Source organism: Leucopleurus acutus, assembly GCF_964270905.1.
Source record: "Leucopleurus acutus genome assembly, chromosome: 11".
NCBI lineage: Eukaryota > Metazoa > Chordata > Mammalia > Artiodactyla > Delphinidae > Leucopleurus > Leucopleurus acutus.
The window spans coordinates 15,168,075-15,190,838 of NC_139152.1; the positions used below are offsets into that span (position 1 = coordinate 15,168,075).

General features: G+C 34.6%; 1 protein-coding gene across 7 annotated transcripts in view; it reads left to right on the forward strand.

Annotated features, from left to right (window-relative positions):
- PIK3C2G (phosphatidylinositol-4-phosphate 3-kinase catalytic subunit type 2 gamma) overlaps positions 1–22,764 on the forward strand; it is a 364,032-nt gene that overhangs the window by 252,423 nt on the left and 88,845 nt on the right. For all 7 annotated transcript variants that reach the window (XM_082849612.1, XM_082849613.1, XM_082849617.1 and 4 more), the window contains 3 exons: positions 16,015–16,204; positions 16,935–17,056; positions 20,696–20,804. In XM_082849612.1, coding sequence (XP_082705738.1) covers positions 16,015–16,204; positions 16,935–17,056; positions 20,696–20,804 — 421 coding nt within the window. The remainder of the gene's footprint in view (positions 1–16,014; positions 16,205–16,934; positions 17,057–20,695; positions 20,805–22,764) is intronic.

Genomic DNA, 22,764 nt, shown 5'->3' on the forward strand with positions numbered 1-22,764 from the left:
CCTCATCAAAAACGCTCCTAAGAATCATAAAATTACTAGAATAGAGGGGGGGATCTGAGCTAACTTTCAGTCCTACCCATCCCTTGAGACTCTGGACCTCGTCCACAAAATCTTCTCAGATTATTCTGTTACCAACTACTCTTTTCTTCTTAATTCTACAGAACATGTATTATTTCATGATATGCTTCATTTATTACTGAATTACATACTGTGTAGTATATCACCTAAGTAAATATGCTTGTTGCTTATATCAGTATGTCCCAAGTAAAGCAGGGGACATATTCCCACTTCCCCACTTCCAAAAGTCCAAAAGTATCTGAATGTGAAACAAGTTCTAGTCCCTTAAAATATATTTAAAAGTTTAATTTAACAGAAAATACAATCTAAACATGAAACATTTAAGTGTATAGAAGTCATATAACAATGGCTAACATTTAATACAGCGCTTCTTATATTTCAAGCCTTACTCTAAGTACTTTTCATACAGTAACTTATTTAATCATCATAACAAGTCTATGAGATAGTATCACTTTTATCTACATTTTTAGATTAGGAAATTGAGACCCCAGAGAAATAAAATGATTTGCCAGAGGATACAAACGGCAGGAGACAAAGCCACAATTCGAATCCAGGAGTCATGCTCCAGAGTGTGGGGTCTTAAATTCTACCCTGTGTGCTCAAATCCACCCCTCCCATATGCAGGCTTCCGGGGACGTGCTGCTTCATAATTCAGACCACAGTTTTCTCAAGGTTCCTCAGAGCCCATGTTGGCTGCAATTTCACCAGGGTGACCCTATAACCTTCCTTGGGCACTAATCCTCATTCCTGAATATCCTGAGCCTTGGTGGACAGAGTCCCTTCCCAGAACTATTATCTCTGTGCTACCACCAAGTGTCCCCTGGGTGTTTGGTTCAGGATCTGCTATAACGACTGCCCTGGGAGACCCCCATGGGATAATTTGATTAATGATGCCAAGACTGTCACCTTCTTCCTTTTTTCTGTTTTGGCCCATTACCAAGTGCCTTGAACCTCTCTATATTGTTTTCCACTTTTCTTCTCAGAGAAATCTCCCATGAGACTCACCCTACCATTTATTTCCAAGAGCCTGTCTCAGTAGTATCTTTTATCCTAAAATCTCAATTATGTACCTTTATTTTTTAGATATGATTTAATATGTTTTGAGATTTCCTTTTCAACTCTTCTCTAAGTTCCTTGGTCAGTATATGTAGATCAAATGTTGAGGATCTTTTCTATCACACATTCCATCTAGCACTCTGAAGAACCTATTATCGAGGTTCAAGAAGCCTCAGTGGAACGTGACTGTGATTCTTTACAATTTAAAAAAGTTACTTAAACTCTCTGTTATTTAGATATTTAAAATTCTAAAGAAAATTATGCAATATTTCTTTTGTTAATACTTAAACAATGTATAGAGTGAATTTATAAAAGTAAGCTGCTGAATTTAAAATAATAAGGAAGCCTTAAAAATTATGTGCACTTGTTTACTTTTCTGTGTAAATAATACTGTTACCTTAAGCTATGTTCTCTGACATTATATGGATATCAAAACTTAAGGAAAAACTTGAAGTGTAGACGTCAGTGCACATAATTTACCAAAAAGAAATCAAGTTCATTAATGGATCCAACGTTGGTCTTGGTGCTTCAATGAGTGTCATTAACTCGGATATATTTTTGAGAGGCCCTGTATATTTAAATACCTTGTTCTCTTTGTTCTGAAAAGCTAAAAGTGTTTCATGCCACTTTTTATTCGGATACTACTAAGATACAGATAAAAATAAGATGAAAATCCACCTACTCCCACCACTGCCACTAAGCTCACAGATCTGGGTCATGAATGACTAAGCCATCTGAGACACAGCATGTGTGGATGGATACCTTAAGTGCCCTAGTCCTGACCACAGCATTAGCATTAAGAGGCTGCCCCTCTTGACCCTGTTTGAGACTTGAAAGTAAGAAATGGCTTTTCCTGCCTCTCTGAGGGAGTCCTCTATTTATGAACAATACAGGATCTTACTTCACTCTTGGGTATTCACATTCTGGGTTAAGAGCTGATCATAAGAGTTTCAGAGGATGCTGTACTCTGCATGGCATTAAAAAATTATATTATAATGAATGGCATTTAGAGAAAAATGAAAATAAAATTGGTTTACTGGACACAAAGGTTTTTCACATCATTGCCAACTCCTCTCTCTGCTTCCCTTACTTTTTTTACTCCCCTTGCAGCTGCGTTCTGTTGAATAGAGTCAAGAAAGTATCATGACTCAGTCCCTGCAAATTGATATTCTCATGTAATATCTCTGCCGAGCCCACTGCTAGGCAACAAAGGCAACCATATATTAAAATGCCGTCCAAATGGGTTATTTCAGAATTTTCAGTCACTCTCACACCTTGGGTTAGCTGTCTTTAGAAACAGATAACCTATTTCACACACCAGACTCAGATCATTAAGCATAAATTTCCTGGCTTACCTCCCCTCCCACATGCAGATTATGCTTTTTACTTTACTCATTTCCTCCTCCAGAAATGTGAGAAGAAATTTTCCATGTATTCCCATATATTCCATTTGGCCTGCCAGGCAGATTCTTTGGTTTAGTAAGTATAAGATCCCCTGCTCTTCAACTAAAGAGAAGAGTAGCTTGAAGACAGCTTGAAGCAAAACAAAACTCCAAACTTCAGAATAACAAATTATTTGCATTAGTGAGGTATTTTGATAGCAAGAACTAGATTCTATCTGGTATACTTGGGGAAAAGGGTATACGTGGACTCAAACTCTAACCTAACAAATTCCGGAAACCAATATGGCCTGGCCAGTTTCTAAAGGAAATGAAGACCTTCTCCTCTGCTTATCTCTATCTATCATATTCTACTGCTTTTTGCCTACTGGCCAGTATTCTCTAATATAAATTCCAGAGAGAGACAGTCTAATTGACTTAACTAGTTGCCTTTGACCCTACTGGACAGGGTCCTTCATGCCAAGCCATCATGGATTCTGTTGCCCATCCTTATTCTTAACATGGGCCACCCCTTCACAAAGAACAGCCTGGAGCGTCTTCTCTGAACTTTGAACTTTAGAAAGAACAGTCTTAATTATGAGGGGCCATTGGGAAGAGCAGGCACAATGACTGTCCCAACAAGTACATCTGTGAAGCTGCTGAAAATGTTGATAGCATCCAGAAAGAGTGCTTCTGGACTTCACAAAGACAGGGGTCAGAGTCTCTGAGCCACCTAGAGTGTGCAGACACAATGCCAGAAATTCCCAGTTTTCCCTGCATTCCTTCTTGTTTATTTCTCGTGACTATAGGGTGAGACAAGACTCTTTATGCTCAAATGTCTCAAAACGTAATTCAATGGCTTTCTATCTGGTTTCTCTTCAGAATTGAGAAACAGAATATAGGACAGGAATGCAGATCCCTGGGTTCTTTTATCATTAAAGTTTCTTGACTTTTTTTTAGTACTTTGCAAATTGTCATCTCATGGATTGTTGTAATTCCATAAATATGGGTCACAGTTTTTCTTTGCCTTAGCTTAACCGTTGATACCTACAGAAATAAATACTCACAAGAAAAAACAAACAAACAAAAAAACAGAACCTAAAGAAACTAACAGTCATGACGTCCAACTTTCCTTAAATGAAGAAAGCAGATTCAAAGGGAAAGTTAAAGTGACATTTCTCCTTTAGTTGTGATAGTTTCCCATTTTAAAATATTGCATTATAAGCACTAATCTGAACTAAATTGACTTTTTAAACTATGTTTTTTAAACTGCAGATATGACAGCTTTTTACAATACATCAATAAAATAAGGTAGCTTTTGGAGGGAGGGGAGGATAGAAGCCTGGAATGTCATTTCACTGGCATAGTACTTATACGTAGTAAGACCAGCCCATCAATATTTCCCTAGTTTCTTTATTCCATTTGCTCTGATTTGGCTAAATTTTGTAAGGAGCCTCCATAAGAAAGTGTAGGAATTACTTATTGTATTCAAAGCCATGGGGCCTGGAATTCTTGTTTGTATGTAGTTAGGGGCCTGTGGTGACATTTGCATAAGACTTGCTGATCTTGTAGATGAATTATGAAGACTTGAAACTTCAACTTGGAAAACAGCAAAATCTTTCATTTTTTAAGCCAAACTCTAAACTATGAAGCAGGAGAAAAAGTGAAATGAAAAGAGAAAAAGATAAGAAACTCTAAAATTGCCTCTTGTTTTAATCCCTAACATCTCTTTCAAAAGGATTTGAAAGAGGATTTCAAAAGAGTTTACCACAAGTCATTTTCCACAGAACCATAAATCTGTACATGTGTTTTCCTTTGTATCTCTCTATCTGTAGTTTACTACCTTTGGGGCTCATATATATATTCATTTTTTTACTTATTTGGTAGTAAGCTTTCTGAAATAATATTTGCATAATATTATTCTATTTACAATAACTTTTTATATGTTACTTCCTTTGATTCTATCGATAATCCCAGGGAATGGCATGGTCTAGTCATCAACTCTGTTTCCTAGATGAAACGATTGAAAGCTAATTGAATTTCTTGGATCACAGGCAGAACTGATGAGTTCAAAAGAGAACAAAATTGATTTCTTGCATAATGGGTGCTCTTCCCAGGACCCTAAACAAAATCATATGGAAAAAAAAAGTCCTACATACAAAACTCATAATCTCAGATAATATAGATGTTCTTTAACTGTAGTGTCTTTGGATTAGTTGAAAGAAAATAGTAAAAAAAAGTCTAAATGCTTAAAGTTGTGTTTCCCAAATTAGGGTACCATGCCATCAAAGCTACAAGGATTAACATGAGATACGCTTTTTTAGTATCTATTTTATTTAAAAGGTTAGAACATGAAGCTTAAATTTTTGTCTTCACACAAATGTACATACATGTTACGTAAATATTCAACCAAATTTATCAAGTGCTCTCTTTTCCTTGAATTTTTTTAAATAAAAGTGCATAGAGAGGAACTTTTTAAGAAATTGTGTACCAAGACTGCATCAGCAATGATTATTCATTGAATTCATTTAAAATATTAATTTTTTGGTTAAAAAATATTTTGAGTACTTCTGAATACTTATTGGTCCAATATAAATTTGTAACAAAATAGGAATTATCCTGATAGCATATTTTATTGGTTTAGCTATGAGAAAGTGCTGGTCAGATATATTATAGATTACAAATTCAACACTGAACCATTATTTTTCTTCATGGAATAAAAGAAATTATGACAAAGTTGTATTAATTCACTGTTCCCTCTGAATAGTTAAGAATGACTCTCAGAGCTAGACACTCAGTAACTCCAATACAAAAAAGAAAAGGAAAAGTAATGGGGCTTCCCTGGTGGTGCAGTGGTTGAGAGTCTGCCTGCCGATGCAGGGGACACAGGTTCGTGACCCGGTCCGGGAAGATCCCACATGCTAGGCCCGTGAGCCATGGCCGCTGAGCCTGCGTGTCCGGAGCCTGTGCTCTGCAACGGGAGAGGCCACAACAGTGAGAGGCCCGCGTACCGCAAAAAAAAAAAAAAAAAGTAATGTCTTCTTTACATGTGCCAAAATCACTGCAGCAAAAATGAAGTTTGAGAGTTAGATGAAGAAATTTGTTCGTGGGGAGTGTGAGTCACTTGAAACTCTTCTATTTATATATGATAAAATTACAGTGTCAGTGGTAAAATAAGAACATTCTCATGCAAATTCCTTCACAGAAAATGTCACTTGAGAAATATTTCCCTGCGACTCTTAAAGAGACTGACCAGTGAAATAGGTCAGTGTTCTATCAAACCGCAAAATGATATCAACGACTTCAGCAATAGAAATATGCTCTTGTTGAAATTCCTGTCAAGGGTTGCCTGAGAACCTTCTCTTGATCGCCACTCCACACATTTAGGCATCTCTCTTCAATGGTTACTCTGAGGTAGCTCATGAAGCAGTTAGAAACATTTGCCAATTATACTCTAATAAAGGTGTTAAAAAAAAAAAGATAAGAAACGTTTGCCATTTGTAGTCGCATATTGATATAAATGTGAGTTCAAAAAATATAATATTTAACCTGAGGAAACAAATCTGCCTATAGGCTAAACCTGATGTGAAAGATTCGACGCTCTGGATTTAACCCAGTTTTCTGAGACTGATAAACTCCATTGCCCATTCACACACACATAGCTAGGAAACCTATTAGTAACAGTTGTTTCTGATGATAAGCAATTTAAAATATTTGTATCCTATAAAAAGGTACATCTGTTCTGAAGTAGAATAGAATTTGTACACATGTTTAAGATGGGACCTATGGCTTAAGAAATTTTATCTTAATGTATGCCCCTTTGGACTGTGTTCCCTAGATGCCAGAAATACTGTTAATTATTTTTTTTTTCTGTCTAAGGGTTATTCCTATGTAAAAATTAAAGGATCATTGTTTTAGTGCCTTTGTACCACCTGGGAATTCCATACTCACTTATTGGCTTATTTCTCACTTAAAGACAAAGTTGGAAGACTGTTCATTATAAATAATCCACAATGAGAGCAAAGACTTTCTAAATGTGTTAGAATTTTTCCTTGCTACTTTCTAAATGATTTCACCTTTGGTATGCATTTAACTTCTTGAGGTCTTTTTCTTATCTGTTGCCAAAATAATTTTACTGCTCACCTCTAAGGATGAAAAGATTAACATAAGGCATTTAGTGCAGTGCCTGCCAAAGGATATATACTCCCTGAGGGCAGAAATCTGATTTCTCTCCTTCACCTCTATGTCCCAGTACAAAGAACAGTGCCTAGCAGGAAGTTAGAAGTGTTTATCAAGACTGCCTGGGGGATTTCCTTAGGAAATTTGAGAACTGAATCCTTCTAGATGCTGCTTTGGATTTATAACATAAGGATACTCCAAAGCGTAATCCGGCTGAAGCTGCCATTAAAATAGATAAATCAGAGAGCTGCCACTTGGATAAATCAGATCCTCGTAGAGGCCTGAAACTTACTGCTCTCAGGTCCCCAGTCCTAAATTGGGTCATATTTAACAACATTATTTTATCTGACCTGTTAAATCTGCCACTTGAGAAACTAGGGATGCATTTAGATGAAAGTCTGCATTAAAACTCTAAGTTTATCGTAAAAGTTCATCCTTCATCTCCAGTCTTCTTGCATCTTAACTGCTGGGCGATGTAAGAATAAGGCCTAGACATAGTTGAGATTATGTGAGTGTGAGTACATCAGAACTTAAGATTTATGGTTCATAAGCCTACCTTCATGAAAAGTGAGTACATGCTATCATCCTAGAGCTTTCCACCTCAACACATAAAATATGCTCAGTAACTATTTGTTGAATGAGTGAGAGAATGGTAGGGTCTCTGTAAATCATGATTAGTTTTATACTCTTACTGCTATTATTACCTTCATGTCTTTGAACTACTGATGAAGAAAGAAATGAATGTTTTATACTGCACTACGTACCCATAAATTCATGAAGTCAAAGGACATCTTTAAAAATAATGAACACTGTGGAAATGAATAATGATCGGGGTCATATTTTAACCTTCTTAGGAAATTTTGTCCAATATTGATGTATAATAATGGAAAAATTTGGATTTTTTTTAAGTCTAATACCAGAACAAGATAAATGGGCTTGAAGTTTTATAAAAATGAGGGGGAAATTATTAAACATTATTGAACTACATTTTTAACTTTGAGGACATGGCTGATTTGTTGTAAAGAAGGCATTGCTTGGTAACTTTGATAGATGCCAACCAAGAAAAGCAGTGTTTGATTACATTCAACATCTGTTCCTCATGGAAATATTTTAGTAAGCTCAGAATAGAAGGAAACTTAGATAAACATACTTTTTTAAGTGAAAAATTACAAGCATTCCCATTAATGTCAGGAAAAATATAATAATGCCTCTATCTTGTTAGTATAGCTCTATATTTAAGCTTTGTTATATTGTTATTTTCCACTTGAATAAGAAAACAAATAAAACAGTTCCATATAATTTTTTTAAATTTTTGAAATAAGAATTTAGTACAGTAAGTGGTTACAAGATAAACATTCAGGACTCAGTAATGAAAAAATTAGAGAGGGAATATTATATGATCACCTAAATAGATACAGAAAATTCAGTTATTAAAACTTAGAATCACTCATTATTTTAATACTCTCTAGAAATAGAAAGGAATATCCTTAAACATGTAGCTAAAAACCTACAGAAAACATTATACTTAGTGGTAAAACATTAAAAGCTTTTCCTCTGTAATCAAACAGACGAAAAATGCCTGCTATCACCACTTCCATTTAACATTGAACTGGAGGTCTTAGCAGTGCAAAGGGTGACAGAAAACTCTGTCATTATTTGCAGATAACATGACTGTGTCCATGCAAATTTCAAAAGAATATACAGTGTATTGTTAGAATTAATGACTTAAAAATCTACTCATATATTAACAAATATTAGTTAAAATAAAATTTAGAAAAAGCTAGAATTTACAATTCACAATAAATCCAACAAAATATATGGAAAACAGCCACAGAAAAAAATTCTAAAATTATACAGAAAGATGTAAAATAAGACCCAACTAAATGGAGAAATATGCCATGTTTAGTGGTTGCGTGTCTCAATACTGCAGAGATGTTGATTCTCCCCAAATTAATTTATAGTTTAATGAAATGTCTTACAAATCCTTACACATTTATTTTATGTATTGGTAAGCTTGATAAGGTGATTCTAAAATATATTCGGGAGGTCAAAGGACCTAAAATCATGAAAAAAAAAACACCTGAAAAAGAACAAGGTAAAAGAATTTTCAAGATTTATTATAAGTTCTTGCTATTTAAGAAAGTGTTGTATTAACACAGAGATAGACAAATTGAAGAGTACAACAGAACGAAGAGGCCAGAAACAAGCCTATGTTTATACATACCCTTGGTACTGGACAAAGTTGAATCAGTAAGGAGAGAATGGTCTTTGCAATGAAAAAACAAAATTGGTTAAATTAATCATTGTACATCTATACTTCCAGATAGATCATTAAAAAAAAATAGGTTAACTCTGTTTTCTGAAGTAGATTGTTCATTCAACATATATTTTGGGGCCACTTACTATGCATGAGTTACCATAAACTTTTTCTTCCAAAACATATTACTAAGTTAAAAAAGCAAATTACAACATTTCATGTAATTGTGATTTTTGAATCCTGTCTTTTTGACTTCCATCTCACACAACTTCAAAATTCTTACAAAATCATGCTCCCTTTATCTGTCTGTTTCCCTTCTTCCACTCCTCACTCTGTCAGCCACTCTGCTGTTCTTTGCTGTCTGTTAATCACCAGTCATCCATCTACCTCTGAGCTTCTGGATGAGGTGTTGTTTCTGCTTAGAATTTCCTCTATCAGAAATTTCCATGGCCTATGCTCTTGGCAAATTAAGTTTTTTGTCAAATCATTCAACTCATCTTTTTAGTGAGACTGTCCCTGACCATCCTACTTAAAATTACAACACTGTTCCCTACCCCATATTCCCTCTCCCCAATTTCTATTTTAGTTTCCTCTATGGTATATATTTCTTTCTCAAATCCTATATTTTTACATGTTTATTTCATTATGGTCTGAATTCCACATTATATAATCTCTCTAAGGGGACACATTTCTGTCTGTTTTTGTTTTCATTGCTACATCCCAACATGCACCTGGCATGTAACAGGAGTAAGAATAGTGTGTCTGGCTGTGTGTCTGTTGGTTTGTGCAAGTGTATAGAGAAAGCTCAAAAGAATACTACCAGATTGTTCATAGTAGTTATTTTGGGGGAGGAGAGTGACAACGGAAGATGGATGAAGGGAAGTTTTCACATTTTACTTAATATTTTACTGTATGGCTTGAATTATATATTATTTTTTAAAAATCAAGTTTTTTAGTGTCCCTGGGATTTCTTCCATAAAACAGATCAAACAGGGTAGCAAAACCCCAAAACTACGGGCAACATCTACAACAAAACTAAGTAACAAGGTATTCCTAAGAATCCTAAAATACAAGCAGATGGGGCAAATCAAATTACAATTATTTTGTAACAGCATCTTATGGGAGGAAGCTAAGGAAGCAACATGTTATCTGATTGACCTGAGAACAGAACTCCACAGAGCCCACAGGTACTCACTGGAAACCTGAGCAGGCCCATTTGATAAGCTGTTTAGCAGCTGAAACTGGGAAAGATTTTTACACACTTCAATTCACAAGGAAGGGCAAAGGTTCCATGGCAAATCTGAAAAGGTTGGAGAAGTCTGTAAACTCTCAAAGGTAACTGGTGATTCCTCCCTAGAAATAGTCCTATGCTGAAGAGAAACTGCTGGAACTATAATCCAAATGAAAGGACAAAGATCATAGGAGCAAAGGAAAACCACAATCCAGAAAAAATTGGGGGCAAAGAGAGAAGCCAAAGAGGAATATCTCAGAAAGTATGAAACAGTGTTTTTACCACTGTGATAGCAACAGAAAAGAAAGCTTCAGACCCTTGAAAAGCCTCTACTCCTTCCTGAAAGTTTAATTTTATATTAAAATGAGTAAGCAAAATGGATCATATCTGAATGACATACAGAATTATAATTTTAAAAAAGAAATAAGATGCAAAATAAAATCTCTTCAATGAAAATATGCCAGAAAGACATTCCTAACAAGGTATAAACTGTATCCTTACGTTACAAATTGATCTAAGAGAAATTAAGAAAATAATAAAATATGCTGGAACAATATAGATTACAATTAGAGAAAACTCAGAAATGAAGTGATTGAACCCCCCAAAAATTAGAAAATAAAAGAAAGAATACTTTTAAAAATAGTAAACTACAAAGAACACAGAAGAAAATAAAAACAGCACAATAGATAATACCTCCAGAGAAAAAAAGATGAAAAAAACAAAGGAGGACCTTTAAAACAGAAAGAAATGAAGTCAATAAATATCCAGTATACATATAATTAACTTCCTGAAAAATAAAACCAAAGTAATATATCAAAAAAATATCAAGAAAGGCCTAAAGTTCAGCATGTGCTATCAGCCATGTGGCTGACAAGGTCTTGGTGCTCTGGCTAGGTGTCAGGCCTGTGCCTCTGAAGCAGGAGAGCCAAGTTCAGGACATTGGTCCACCAGAGACCTCATAGCTCCATGTAATATCAAACGGCGAAAGATCTCCCAGAGATCTCCATCTGAACGCTAAGACGCAGCTCCGCTCAATGACCAGCAAGCTACAATGCTGGACACCTTATGACAAACAACAAGCAAGACAAGAACACAGCCCCACCCATTAGCAGAGAGGCTTCCTAAAATCATAATAAGTTCACAGACACCCCAAAACACACTGCTGGACGTGGTCCTGCCAACCAGAAAGACAAGATCCAGCCTCATCCACCAGAGCACAGGCACCAGTCCCCTCCACCAGGAAGCCTACACAACCCACTGAACCAACCTTAGCCACTGGGGACAGATACCAAAAACAATAGGAACTAAGAACATGCAACCTGCGAAAAGGAGAGGCCAGATACAGTAAGTTAAGCAAAATGAGAAGACAGAGAAACACACAGCAGATGAAGGAGCAAGGTAAAAACCCAGCAGACCAAACAAATGAAGAGGAAATAGTCAGTCTACCTGAAAAAGAATTCAGAGTAATGATAGTAAAGATATCCAAAATCTTGGAAATATAATAGAGAAAATACAAGAAACGTTTAATAAGGACTTAGAAAAACTAAAGAGTAAACAAACAATGATGAACAATACAATAAATGAAATTAAAAATTCTCCAGAAGGAATCAATAGCAGAATAACTGAGGCAGAAGAAGGAATAAGTGATCTGGAAGATAAAACAGTGGAAATAACTGCTGCAGAGCAGAGCAAAGAAAAAAGAATAAAAAGATTGAAGACAGTCTCAGAGACCACTGGGACAACATTAAATGCACCAACATTCGAAATATAGGGGTCCCAGAAGAAGAAGAGAAAAAGAAAGGGACTGAGAAAATATTTGAAGAGATTATAGTTGAAAACTTCCCTAATATGGGAAAGGAAATAGTCAAACAAGTCCAGGAAGCACAGAGAGTCCCATACAGTATAAATCCAAGGAGAAACATGCAAGACATGTATTAATCACACTATCAAAAATTAAATATAAAGAAAAAAATATTAAAAGCAGCAAGGGAAAAACAACAAATAACATTCAAGGGAATCCACAAAAGGTTAACACCTGGTCTTTCAGGAGAAACTCTGCAAGACAGAATGGAGTGGCAGGACATATTTAAAGTGATGAAAGGGAAAAACCTACAGCCAAGATTACTCTACCCAGCAAGGATCTCATTCACATCCAACAGAGAAATTAAAACGTTTACACACAAGCAAAAGCTAAGAGAATTCACACCACCAAACCAGCTTTACAACAAATGCTAAAGGAACATCTCTAGGCAGGAAATGCAAGAGAAGGAAAAGACCTGCAATAACAAACCCAAAACAATTAAGAAAATGGTAATAGGAACATACATATTGATAACTACCTTAAATATAAATGGATTAAATGCTCTCTCCAAAAGACATAGGCGAGTTGAATGGATATAAAAACAAGACCCATATATACGTTGTCTACAAGAAACCTACTTCAGACCCCGAGACACATACAGGATGAAAGTGAGAGGATGGAAATGGATATTCCATGCAGATGGAAATCAAAAGAAAGCTGAGGTAGCAATTCTCACATCAGACAACAGACTTTAAAATAAAGACTATTACAAGAGGCAAAAGAAGGACACTACATAATCATCAAGGGATCAATCCAAGAAGAAGATATAACAATTGAAAATACTTATGCACTCAACATAAGAGCACCTCAATACAAAATATATATACAGCTCATGCAGCTCAATATTTAAAAAAAAAACAACCCAATCAAAAAGTGGGCAGAAGAACTAAATAGACATTTCTCCAAAGAAGACATACACATGGCCAAGAAGCACATGAAAAGCTGCTCCACATCACTAATTATTAGAGAAATGCAAATCAAAACTACAATGAGATATCATCTCACACCAGTTAGCATGGGCATCATCAGAAAATCTACAAACAACAAATGCTGGAGAGGATGTGGAGAAAAGGGAACCCTCTTTCACTGTTGGTGGGAATGTAAATTGATACAGCCACTATGGAGAACAGTATGGAGGTTCCTTTAAAAACTAAAAATAGAATTACCATATGATCCAGCAATCCCACTACTGAGCATGTTCCCAGAGGAAACCATAATTCAAAAAGATACATGTACCCCAATGTTCACTGCAGCACTATTTACAATATCCAGGTCATGGAAGCAACCTAAATGCCCATTAACAGACAAATGGATAAAGAAGTTGTGGTATATATATATAATGGAATACTTGTCAGCCATAAAAAGGAACCAAATTGGGTCATTTGTTGAGACGTGGATGGATCTAGAGACTGTCATACAGAGTGAAGTAAGTCAGAAAGAGAAAAACAAATATCGTATATTAATGCATATATGTGGATTCTAGAAAAATGGTACAGATGAACCCGTTTGCAGGGCAGAAATCGAGACACAGATGTAGAGAACAAATGTATGGGCACCAAGGGGGGAAAGTGGCGGGGTAGGGGTGGTCGTGTGATGAATTGGGAGATTGGGATTGACATGTATACACTGATGTGGATAAAATTGATGACTAATAAGAGCCTGCTGTATAAAATACAAATAAAATTCAAAAATTAAAAAAAACAAAACAAAACTACAATGAGGTATCACCTCATACCAGTCAGAATGGCCATTATTCAAAAAATCTACAAAAAGTAAATGTTAGAAGGGGTGTGGAGAAAAGGGAGCCCTCTTGCCCTGTTGGTGGGAGTATAAATTGATACAGCCACTATGGAAAACAGTATGGAGGTTCCTTAAAAACTAAAAATAGAACTCCCATATGACTCAGCAACCCCAGTACTGGGCATATACCCTAAGAAAACCATAATTCAAAAACAGTCATGTACCACAATGTTCACTGCAGCTCTATTTACAATAGCCAGGTCATGGAAGCAACCTAAATGCCCATCGACAGACGAATGGATAAAGAAGATGTGGTATATATAAACAATGATATTGTACTCAGCCATAAAAAGAAACGAAACTGAGTTATTTGTAGTGAGGTGGATGGACCTAGAGTCTGTCATACAGAGTGAAGTAAGTCAGAAAGAGAAAAACCAATACCGCATACTAACACACATATATGGAATTTAAAAAAAAATGGTTCTGAAGAATCTAGGGGCAGGAAAGGAATAAAGATGCAGACGTAGAGAATGGACTTGACACAGGAAGGGGGAAGGGGAAGCTGGAACAAAGTGAGAGAGTGGCATGGACATATATACACTACCAAATGTAAAATAGATAGCTAGTGGGAAGCAGCCACATAGCACAGGGAGATCAGCTTGGTGCTTTGTGACCATCTAGAGGGGTGGGATAAGGAGGGTGGGAGGGAGACGCAAGAGGGAGGAGATATGGGGATATATGTATATGTATAGCTGATTTACTTTGTTATAAAGCAGAAACTAACACACCACTGTAAAGCACTTATACTCCAATAAAGATGTTAAAAAAACTATCAAAACTGAATTTTATATTTAGTATTTTAAGAAATACTAACATCATAATTCAAGAAGTTTTCTGGAAAATGAAAAGTCTTGAAAGTACATATTGAAAGGACACTTTGTATATTGAGAAAAGTCACCCTGAGTAACAAACCTGAAACATATTTTTGGAAAAACTATTGGACTTTTAGGGGGAAAAAAACTTCCTTTAAGCATCTAAGCAAAAAGTTCAAGTCATTTGTAAGGGAAAGAAGTTCAGTATGTCATCAGAGTTTTGGACAGTAATCCTTTATTCCAAAAGAAAGTTAAATAATATTTTTATGACCCTCAAAAAAGAAAATGTGAGCCAAGGGTGTTTTAGTCAGCAAAATTGACTTTGGAGTATGAAGGCCACAGAAAAACTGTTATCAACACCCAGAACTCAGAACCTTATTTCCTTGAGCACTTCCTGAGGAATTTATTGGAAAATGACCATCAGATAGTCAAAATGACTGGAGGGATGTGACATAAAGACTTGTAGAGCAGATAATATTTAATGATAGTTAAAAGAGAGACTGTATAATATGTATAGTATAGATACCATATGATGTGGATAGAATAGCTCTATAAAAAATGGAAGTGGAATAGGAAGCACATATGAAAGTGGAATGAGCATAATGTTTGCTTTATTGTATTAACTGGGATAAAAAGGATAACACTGCAAGTCATATACTGGACAAGATGGTGCAGAGGGGATAAAGGATATTATCTAAAGATATTTATTATACCATTAGAACACAATTGCAAACCTTCTTAAATACAAATAATAATAATAATAAAGCAGAGACAAACCAAAACCAAACCAAAAAAAGGAAAAAAAAAACAGAGTGAAAAGCATTTCATATAAAATATGTATATATTAAATATAGTATTATACAACTTTTTTGTAAGAGAGTTGACAGAGGGACACAACACAAAAATAAAATAAAACAATGAAAGTTAAATCATAATTTTTAAAAAATGTTTATGTATAGGGGAAGAAGGGAATAGTGTAAAGAGTTCAGGGATAAATGTTGGGCTTCTTGGTATATACACTGTTTTGTAGATTTAACTTTTGGAATTGTGTAAATATTTTAAATAATTATAAACAAATTGTTTTTTTTTAAAATCATCCCTAAAAACAAACTTAAAAGAAGTCAAAATACAAACATTGCAATTACAGTTTTATATTTCACCACAAAAGTTTCTTTTATATTTGCTAACAGTTCAAGATGTGAATTTGAAGTTTATAAAAATAATGTTTAATAGTTGGACTCCAAATAAATAGGCATGGTCCTTGACTTTTTCTTCCACATCTAACACAAGGAAGCAACTCAAATGAAATGAGTCAACTCAGGGGAATGTTACTCACTATCTTTTCTTTTTCATTTCTCTAGGAAAATAAAGGAAAGTCTGGAGTGTTTCCCTGTTAAATTGAATAACTTGATCCACACACTTGCACAAATGACAGCCATAAATCCTGCCAAATCTACTTCTCAGACTTTTTCCCAGGAATCCTGTACGATGAGTGCAACCCAGTTAATCCAAAGAGCAACAATTTTAGGGTTCAGCAAGAAAACTAGGCATGTAAGTCTCAAGTCTGTCATCTTGACTTATATATCATTTGACTACATCTCACACTTCCCTTCACTATGCTACACATTCCTCCTTATACTATGATTTTTCTTTTTTGCTACACAACTGAAAAATCAGTTACAGTTTGAACAGAAGTGCCATTAAGGCGGATGTTCCAAGGAGAAATTATAATAACCAGAGCTACTAGTAGAGAACCACCAAAGAGAACAGTTTCTGCCCTGTGGTAGACTATAAATCAAGACCTAATTAAAATGTCCACAAGAAAAAAAAAAGGGGGCTTCCCTGGTGGCACAATAGTTGAGAGTCCGCCTGCCAATGCAGGGGACACGGGTTCGTGCCCCAGTCCGGGAAGATCCCACATGCCGCGGAGCGGCTGGGCCCGTGAACCATGGCCGCTGAGCCTGCGCATCCGGAGCCTGTGCTCCGCAACGGGAGAGGCCACAACAGTGAGAGGCCCACGTATCGCAAAAAAAAAAAAAATGTCCACAAGAAAAGAAGATCAGAAATTAGGCAGTCTGTTCCCAGCACCTAAGATTATGATATTTTTATATACTGTGTTTATAGGTAATTTTGCCTTTACAAATTGCATCTCTTATCTTTTGTGATGATTTTCTTTTTGCAGAGAGGTTCTTACTTTGTTTAGTTTACATGAAACAGAACTTTAGAATGTATTGAAGGTTGATATTGCCATCTTCTGATTTTGTCTCTTTATTTTCTGCAGCTTTATCTAATCCAGGTGACTCACAGTAACAATGAAACAAGCCTGACAGAAAAATCATTTGACCAGTTTTCAAAACTTCACAGCCAACTTCAAAAGAAGTTTGCATCATTGGCCCTCCCAGAGTAAGGACTGTCCTCCACTGTTTTTTGACTTTAGTACTTGTCCCTGAACATAAGGAAAAATTATGGTTATGGGATTTTCTATTTGTGGGCAACACAACACAACATTCTGATTCCAGTGCCACTGAACCTATCCCAGCAGAGTCTCTATGGCTCTCAGAGTAGAGAACCTTTTGTCTCATAAAACAGAATAAAGGTTTTCAATTTTGTTTGCTTTCACCCATTGATTTTGTAGACAAAAAAAATCATAACCAATTTTATTTTTCATTGATTATCAGGGAAATTGTTTTATTTGCCTGTTTTTAAATTTGATTGTTTTAGTGTTTTCTATAAAAATAAAATTGAAATTGAAAATGCAGAACAAAATTGGATATATCTTCTCTTTCAACAGATAACTGCAATAAAAAGCTCTGATATATTTATTTGCTGTACCAGAAAATTTTGTCAATATCAATTAGTATACAAGTAAAATATATTAACATCAACTCACTTTCGTTATCATTAATTATTAACTTGGACTTGGGTTATCCAAATTTAATTTGTCATTATCTTCATTTTGCAGTCTTGAAAACCATTGCTCAGTTCATGTTATAATGAAAAAATATTAAGCATAAATAATGTAATTGAAAATACTTCTGTTCAAATAAACCTTCTAAAATTCATTATTTAGAGCTAGCCAAATTTATGTTATAGACTTGAGTGTGTATCTTGACCAGAGGTGCACCTTGACTTTAAAAAGGTGAACTTCTTAGAAATTATGATATTTGCACTTAGGCAAATCAAATGTCATCTTATCTATAGAGTAGTTTCTTGGTATCCACAAGATTGGTTACAGGACCCCTCCCACGGATACCAAAATCCTTGCATGCCCAAGTTCTATACATAAAACGGCATAGTATTTACAAATAACCTACCCGCATTCTCCTGTATACTTTAAATCACCTCCAGATCACTTATGATATCTAATACAATATAAATGCTATGTAAACAGTTGTAAATACAATGTAAATGCTATGTAAATAGTTGCTGGCATGCAGCAAATTCAAATTTTGCTTTTTGGAACTTTCCGGACTTTTTTTTTTAATATTTCAATCCACAGTTGGTTCAATCTTCAGATGTAGAACCTGCAGACAGGGAGAGCCAACTATACCAGAATTTTTGTTGAGTAAATTGTCCTTTAACAATATGAGTGTTCATACCAGACCTGACATACTTTGTACATGTGGATTTTTGTTAGACTTTCAGGATTTAGTCACTTACCAAAATGTAAATCTAAACAACGTTGCCAATGGATGGAGAGATAGTGTGCATTATTTTGAAGAGTGTGTAGTTCACACTGATGAAAAACTATACTTGCAGATGTCACAGAGATTTTGAAATACAGATGCTTTAAACATCAGAAAGTCATCAGAGTTAGAGCACATTCAAGAGACTGAGAGGGAAGGAATGTCATTGTGGAAACTTAAAGACAACATCAGCTTTAAGAGTTATGAGAAAACATCTAATGTAATAACTGAGGAAAAGGAAATACTGGCAAAAATATTCAGTTTGACTGCAAATATTGAATTCAACATTAGTGGTTTCCATTGTACCCTAATAATTAATGATTTAAAAATATGTTCATTCTTGTTAAATGGCTGTCCTTTTGTTTCAAAAATGTCTCTGTTCTACTCTTTTCTCTCCCCAATACATATTAGTATAACTTATAAAACTTTAAAGTGCCAATAATCTCTCTCCATATGCCTCTTCTCGATTTTCAGCTTTAGTTAGGATTCTGTTTTGTTCAACAACTCTTGCCTGGTAATGGGACCTAAATTGATTTTAAAATCATTCAAGCAATGTGTGGAGAGGAGGAATATTTAGTCCTTTGTGCCTTGAACTATATTTGTATGCTAACAGTCCCAAAGGAGCTCTGGCTTATAGCAATGCATACAGAAGAAGGATGAGGGCAAGATTTCCTCTGACTCCTAAATTTACTAAGAGTAGCTCTATGAGAATTATGTAAACCCAATCTGGAAAGTATGATCAGAAAGTTAGAGTCATAAAGAATAAAATTCAAATTAGTCATAGCATGTAACAGTGGTCTTCAAATCAGACTGTACCTCTTCCAACTTCTGAGAATACAGAGGCATAGGAATCTTCCTTGAAATTAATGGTCTTCTTTAAAAGTCACCTGCTTGAGAAAGGTTGATTTCCTTTCCCTCTCCTAATTTCACCATTGCTCTTCTCCCAGCCATCCAGAATTTTATTTTGGTACACTGTCCCAGGGAGTAAAAAATCTCTGAGGATTAAATAAAGGGCAAATCAAACTACTGGTGTTGGTATTGAGAAAATGAATTACTCTAATAACCAGGTATCAAATCTGTTTGCAGGTCGTGTGTTTCTTAAACTTTGGTGTGAACAAAATTGAGGGAGGACATGATAGCACCGTCAGATAAAATATCCTAAAAAATCATTTTCAAGAACTGATTACTATGTCATATTTGACATATAACTCAAAAGCATTTTAAACAACTGAATGACATTACTAGAGCTGAATTCCTTAATTCTCATGTACTTATTTACACACAATACTTTTTTAGTACATACATCTATAAAAAAGGAATAGAACTGATGTTGAACTCCATTTTATTCTAACAATAAAGAAAATTAATCCACAGTTATACAAGTTAATATTTAAAACCAGCAAAACCACTGTTTATCAAATATATTTCTGTTTTGATTACTTATACATGGTAATAATTTTTATAATTAAATCTGGATGAAAATTTTTAACACTTTAAGCCTTAGTAAGAGTAAAGCAAGAGTAAAAAAGTAAAATGTCAATTATTTAAATGCACAGAAATATTATTTTGGACTTCCCTGACACTTCCAACAGGAAGCAATGGATGGGATGTCCTGCAGTTTTCACATACTTCTGTGTGTTTGCTGACAACCCTTCACCATTCCCCATGCTCCTTTGCCCAGAGGAAGCAGAAGAGGAAGGAAGCAACAGCAAGACTGCAGTCAGAGGAAGCCGCTAGATAGTTCCTAAAAAGATACATTTAACCAGCAAAACGTGTTGCCAAATGCTTCCCATTAATAGGTCATGCCACCAATAATTGGTCGTAATCAACGTCTAGCCCATCAAGATGAATCATCAGATAGTGAAGAGGAAATTCTGCAAGCTAGACCCCTGGGGAAAGTGATACTTTGTTCCAAAAGACCAGATGGAAGCATATGCTTTGTAAAATGTTTAATCTGGTTAGTGTAGCAATGTCCCTCGTGAACCCAGAGGAAACAATACCATATGACCTTTTTGAAAAATTATGGATCATTAAACTTCAGAAAGTATTTATTAACCCCCCACATGTATTTAAAGGACAAATTGTGTGGTCTGCCATAAATACAGTAAGAAGGAAAATGTATATTAATTTAGTATGTTAAATTAAATTAGTATTAATATCAATGATAGTTAAAATAGCACAAGTGACCACAGCCATGTTAATAAAACTCTCAGAATTAATCATGCGTTCTATGGTTTTTTAAAAAAACGTTTTCAGTGGCCCTTCCATCTGATGCAGCCTTAACTTTATGAACAATTCTAAGATACAGATGCCAATTTTCAAACTAATGAAGATATACTTTTTTCTTTTAAAACAGGTTTCCTCATTGGTGGCACTTACCTTTTACAAATTCAGATCACAAAAGATTCAGAGATCTAAATCATTACATGGAACAGATATTAAATGGATCGTATGAAGTTGCAAACGTATGTTACATTTACTTTTATATTTTTACATAAAATATGGACTGTTTTATGTATTATTACTGGGAATATTTTTAAATACTTTATGATAACATTTTTAGTCCTACGTTTATTCAACAAATGTACAGATTAAAATTATCTTGTCGATTCCATGCAAAAACCAACCGGGACTTTACTTGAAATTGCATCTTAATATCTTTCGATCCATTATCATATTCAAGTATTTTTAGAATGTTTTTTCAATAATTGTTTATTGTTCTGTGCATAGAGGGCTTAGAAGTATTTTGTTATACTAGATATAGTACTTTTTATAAAAATCGTTTTCCTGTTTTTTCACTATTATATATAGAACTGATTTTGTATATTGACATTTTACCCAACAATCTTACTAACTTCACTTTTAATTCTAATAATTATCTGTATTGTTTTTGAATTTTCAACTTACAATCATATTGTCTGCGGATAACAAGGGTTTATTTTTTCTTTCCAATATTCATATATTGTATTTCTTTTCCTTGCTATTTTGTACTCTCTAGGGCTTTCAATAGATATTGAATTGAAGTGGTAATGGTGGATATACCTACATTATTCTTGAATCCAGGGAAGAAGTGTCTAATATTTCCTCATTAAGTATGTAGGTTTTGTAGGTCCCCTTTATTATTTTGTTTCCTTCTATTCCTAGGTTGCCAATAGTTTTTACAAAGAAGGTTGAATGTATCAATTTTTTTTTCTGAATCTACTGGGCTGCACAATGATCACCAATAATCCTATTTTTCTCCTTTACTCTGCTAATGTGGTGAATTACACTGAAGAACTTTCTAATTTTAAACAAATTTGCATTACTAGGGTAAACTCTACATGGATGTAATGTATTATACTTTTTATGTATTATTGGATTTGATTTAACATTTTCTTTAGCATTTGTTTTCATCTTTATTTATGACAGAGATTGGCCTGGAGTTTTTCCTTCTTACAAAGTCATTGCCAGGTTTCAGAATCAAGAACATGCTAGACTCATAATATTAGTTGCAAAGAGTTATTGCTTTTTTTCCCTACTCCCTGGAACAGTTTATATAAAACTGGTTTTATTTCTTTAATTTGTAAAGTCATATAGGTCTGGAGATTCAATTTATTTAAGAGCTGTAAGACATTTCACATTTCCTATTTCTTCTTGAGTCTCTTTGTTAAGTTACATTTCTATAGGAATTTGTGCTAATTTATTGGCATAAAGTTATTCATAATATCCTATCATAATCTTTTTAACATTTATAGGATCTGAAAAGGTATTCACTCTTCGATTTCTCACACATATTTCCTGATCCATACTTCCAGAGGATTATGAATTTTACCAATCTTTGTAAAGAATGAAATGTGGGACTTATTGACCCTCTCTATTGTATTATTTCTCTGTTTCACTTATTTTTTACCTTTATTATTTCCTTCCTTCTGCTTCCATTCTATTTATAACATCCTCAGATAGTTAATTTAACTTGTTTATTTTCAACCTATCTTCACTTACCCATTTAAAACTCTAAATCCTCTCTCCTAATCAAGATTTAATAGCACTCCACAAGGTTTTATATACAGTATTGTATTTTATCATTCCTTAAAAATATTTATAAAATTTTCACTGTGAATTTTCCTGGACCATGGCTTAAGTCTATTTCACCCACTTGAGTTTTATATGCTGTAGTAAAAATATATATCTGTATCTGTATCCATAAATTTCATAAGTAATTATTATTGTTGTTTTTGCAATCAATATTTAATATTACTCACATATCTCATTTCCATTGCTTCCTGTAACTCTGAATTTCCATCTGGGATTGTTCTCCTTCTTCCTGAAGAACACCATCTACTATTCCCCCTAATATGAATTTGCTGCTAAAAAAAACCCTCTAAATTTGCATTTGTCTGAAAAGTTTTTAGTCTACCTTCATTCTTGGAGGATATTTTTGCTGAC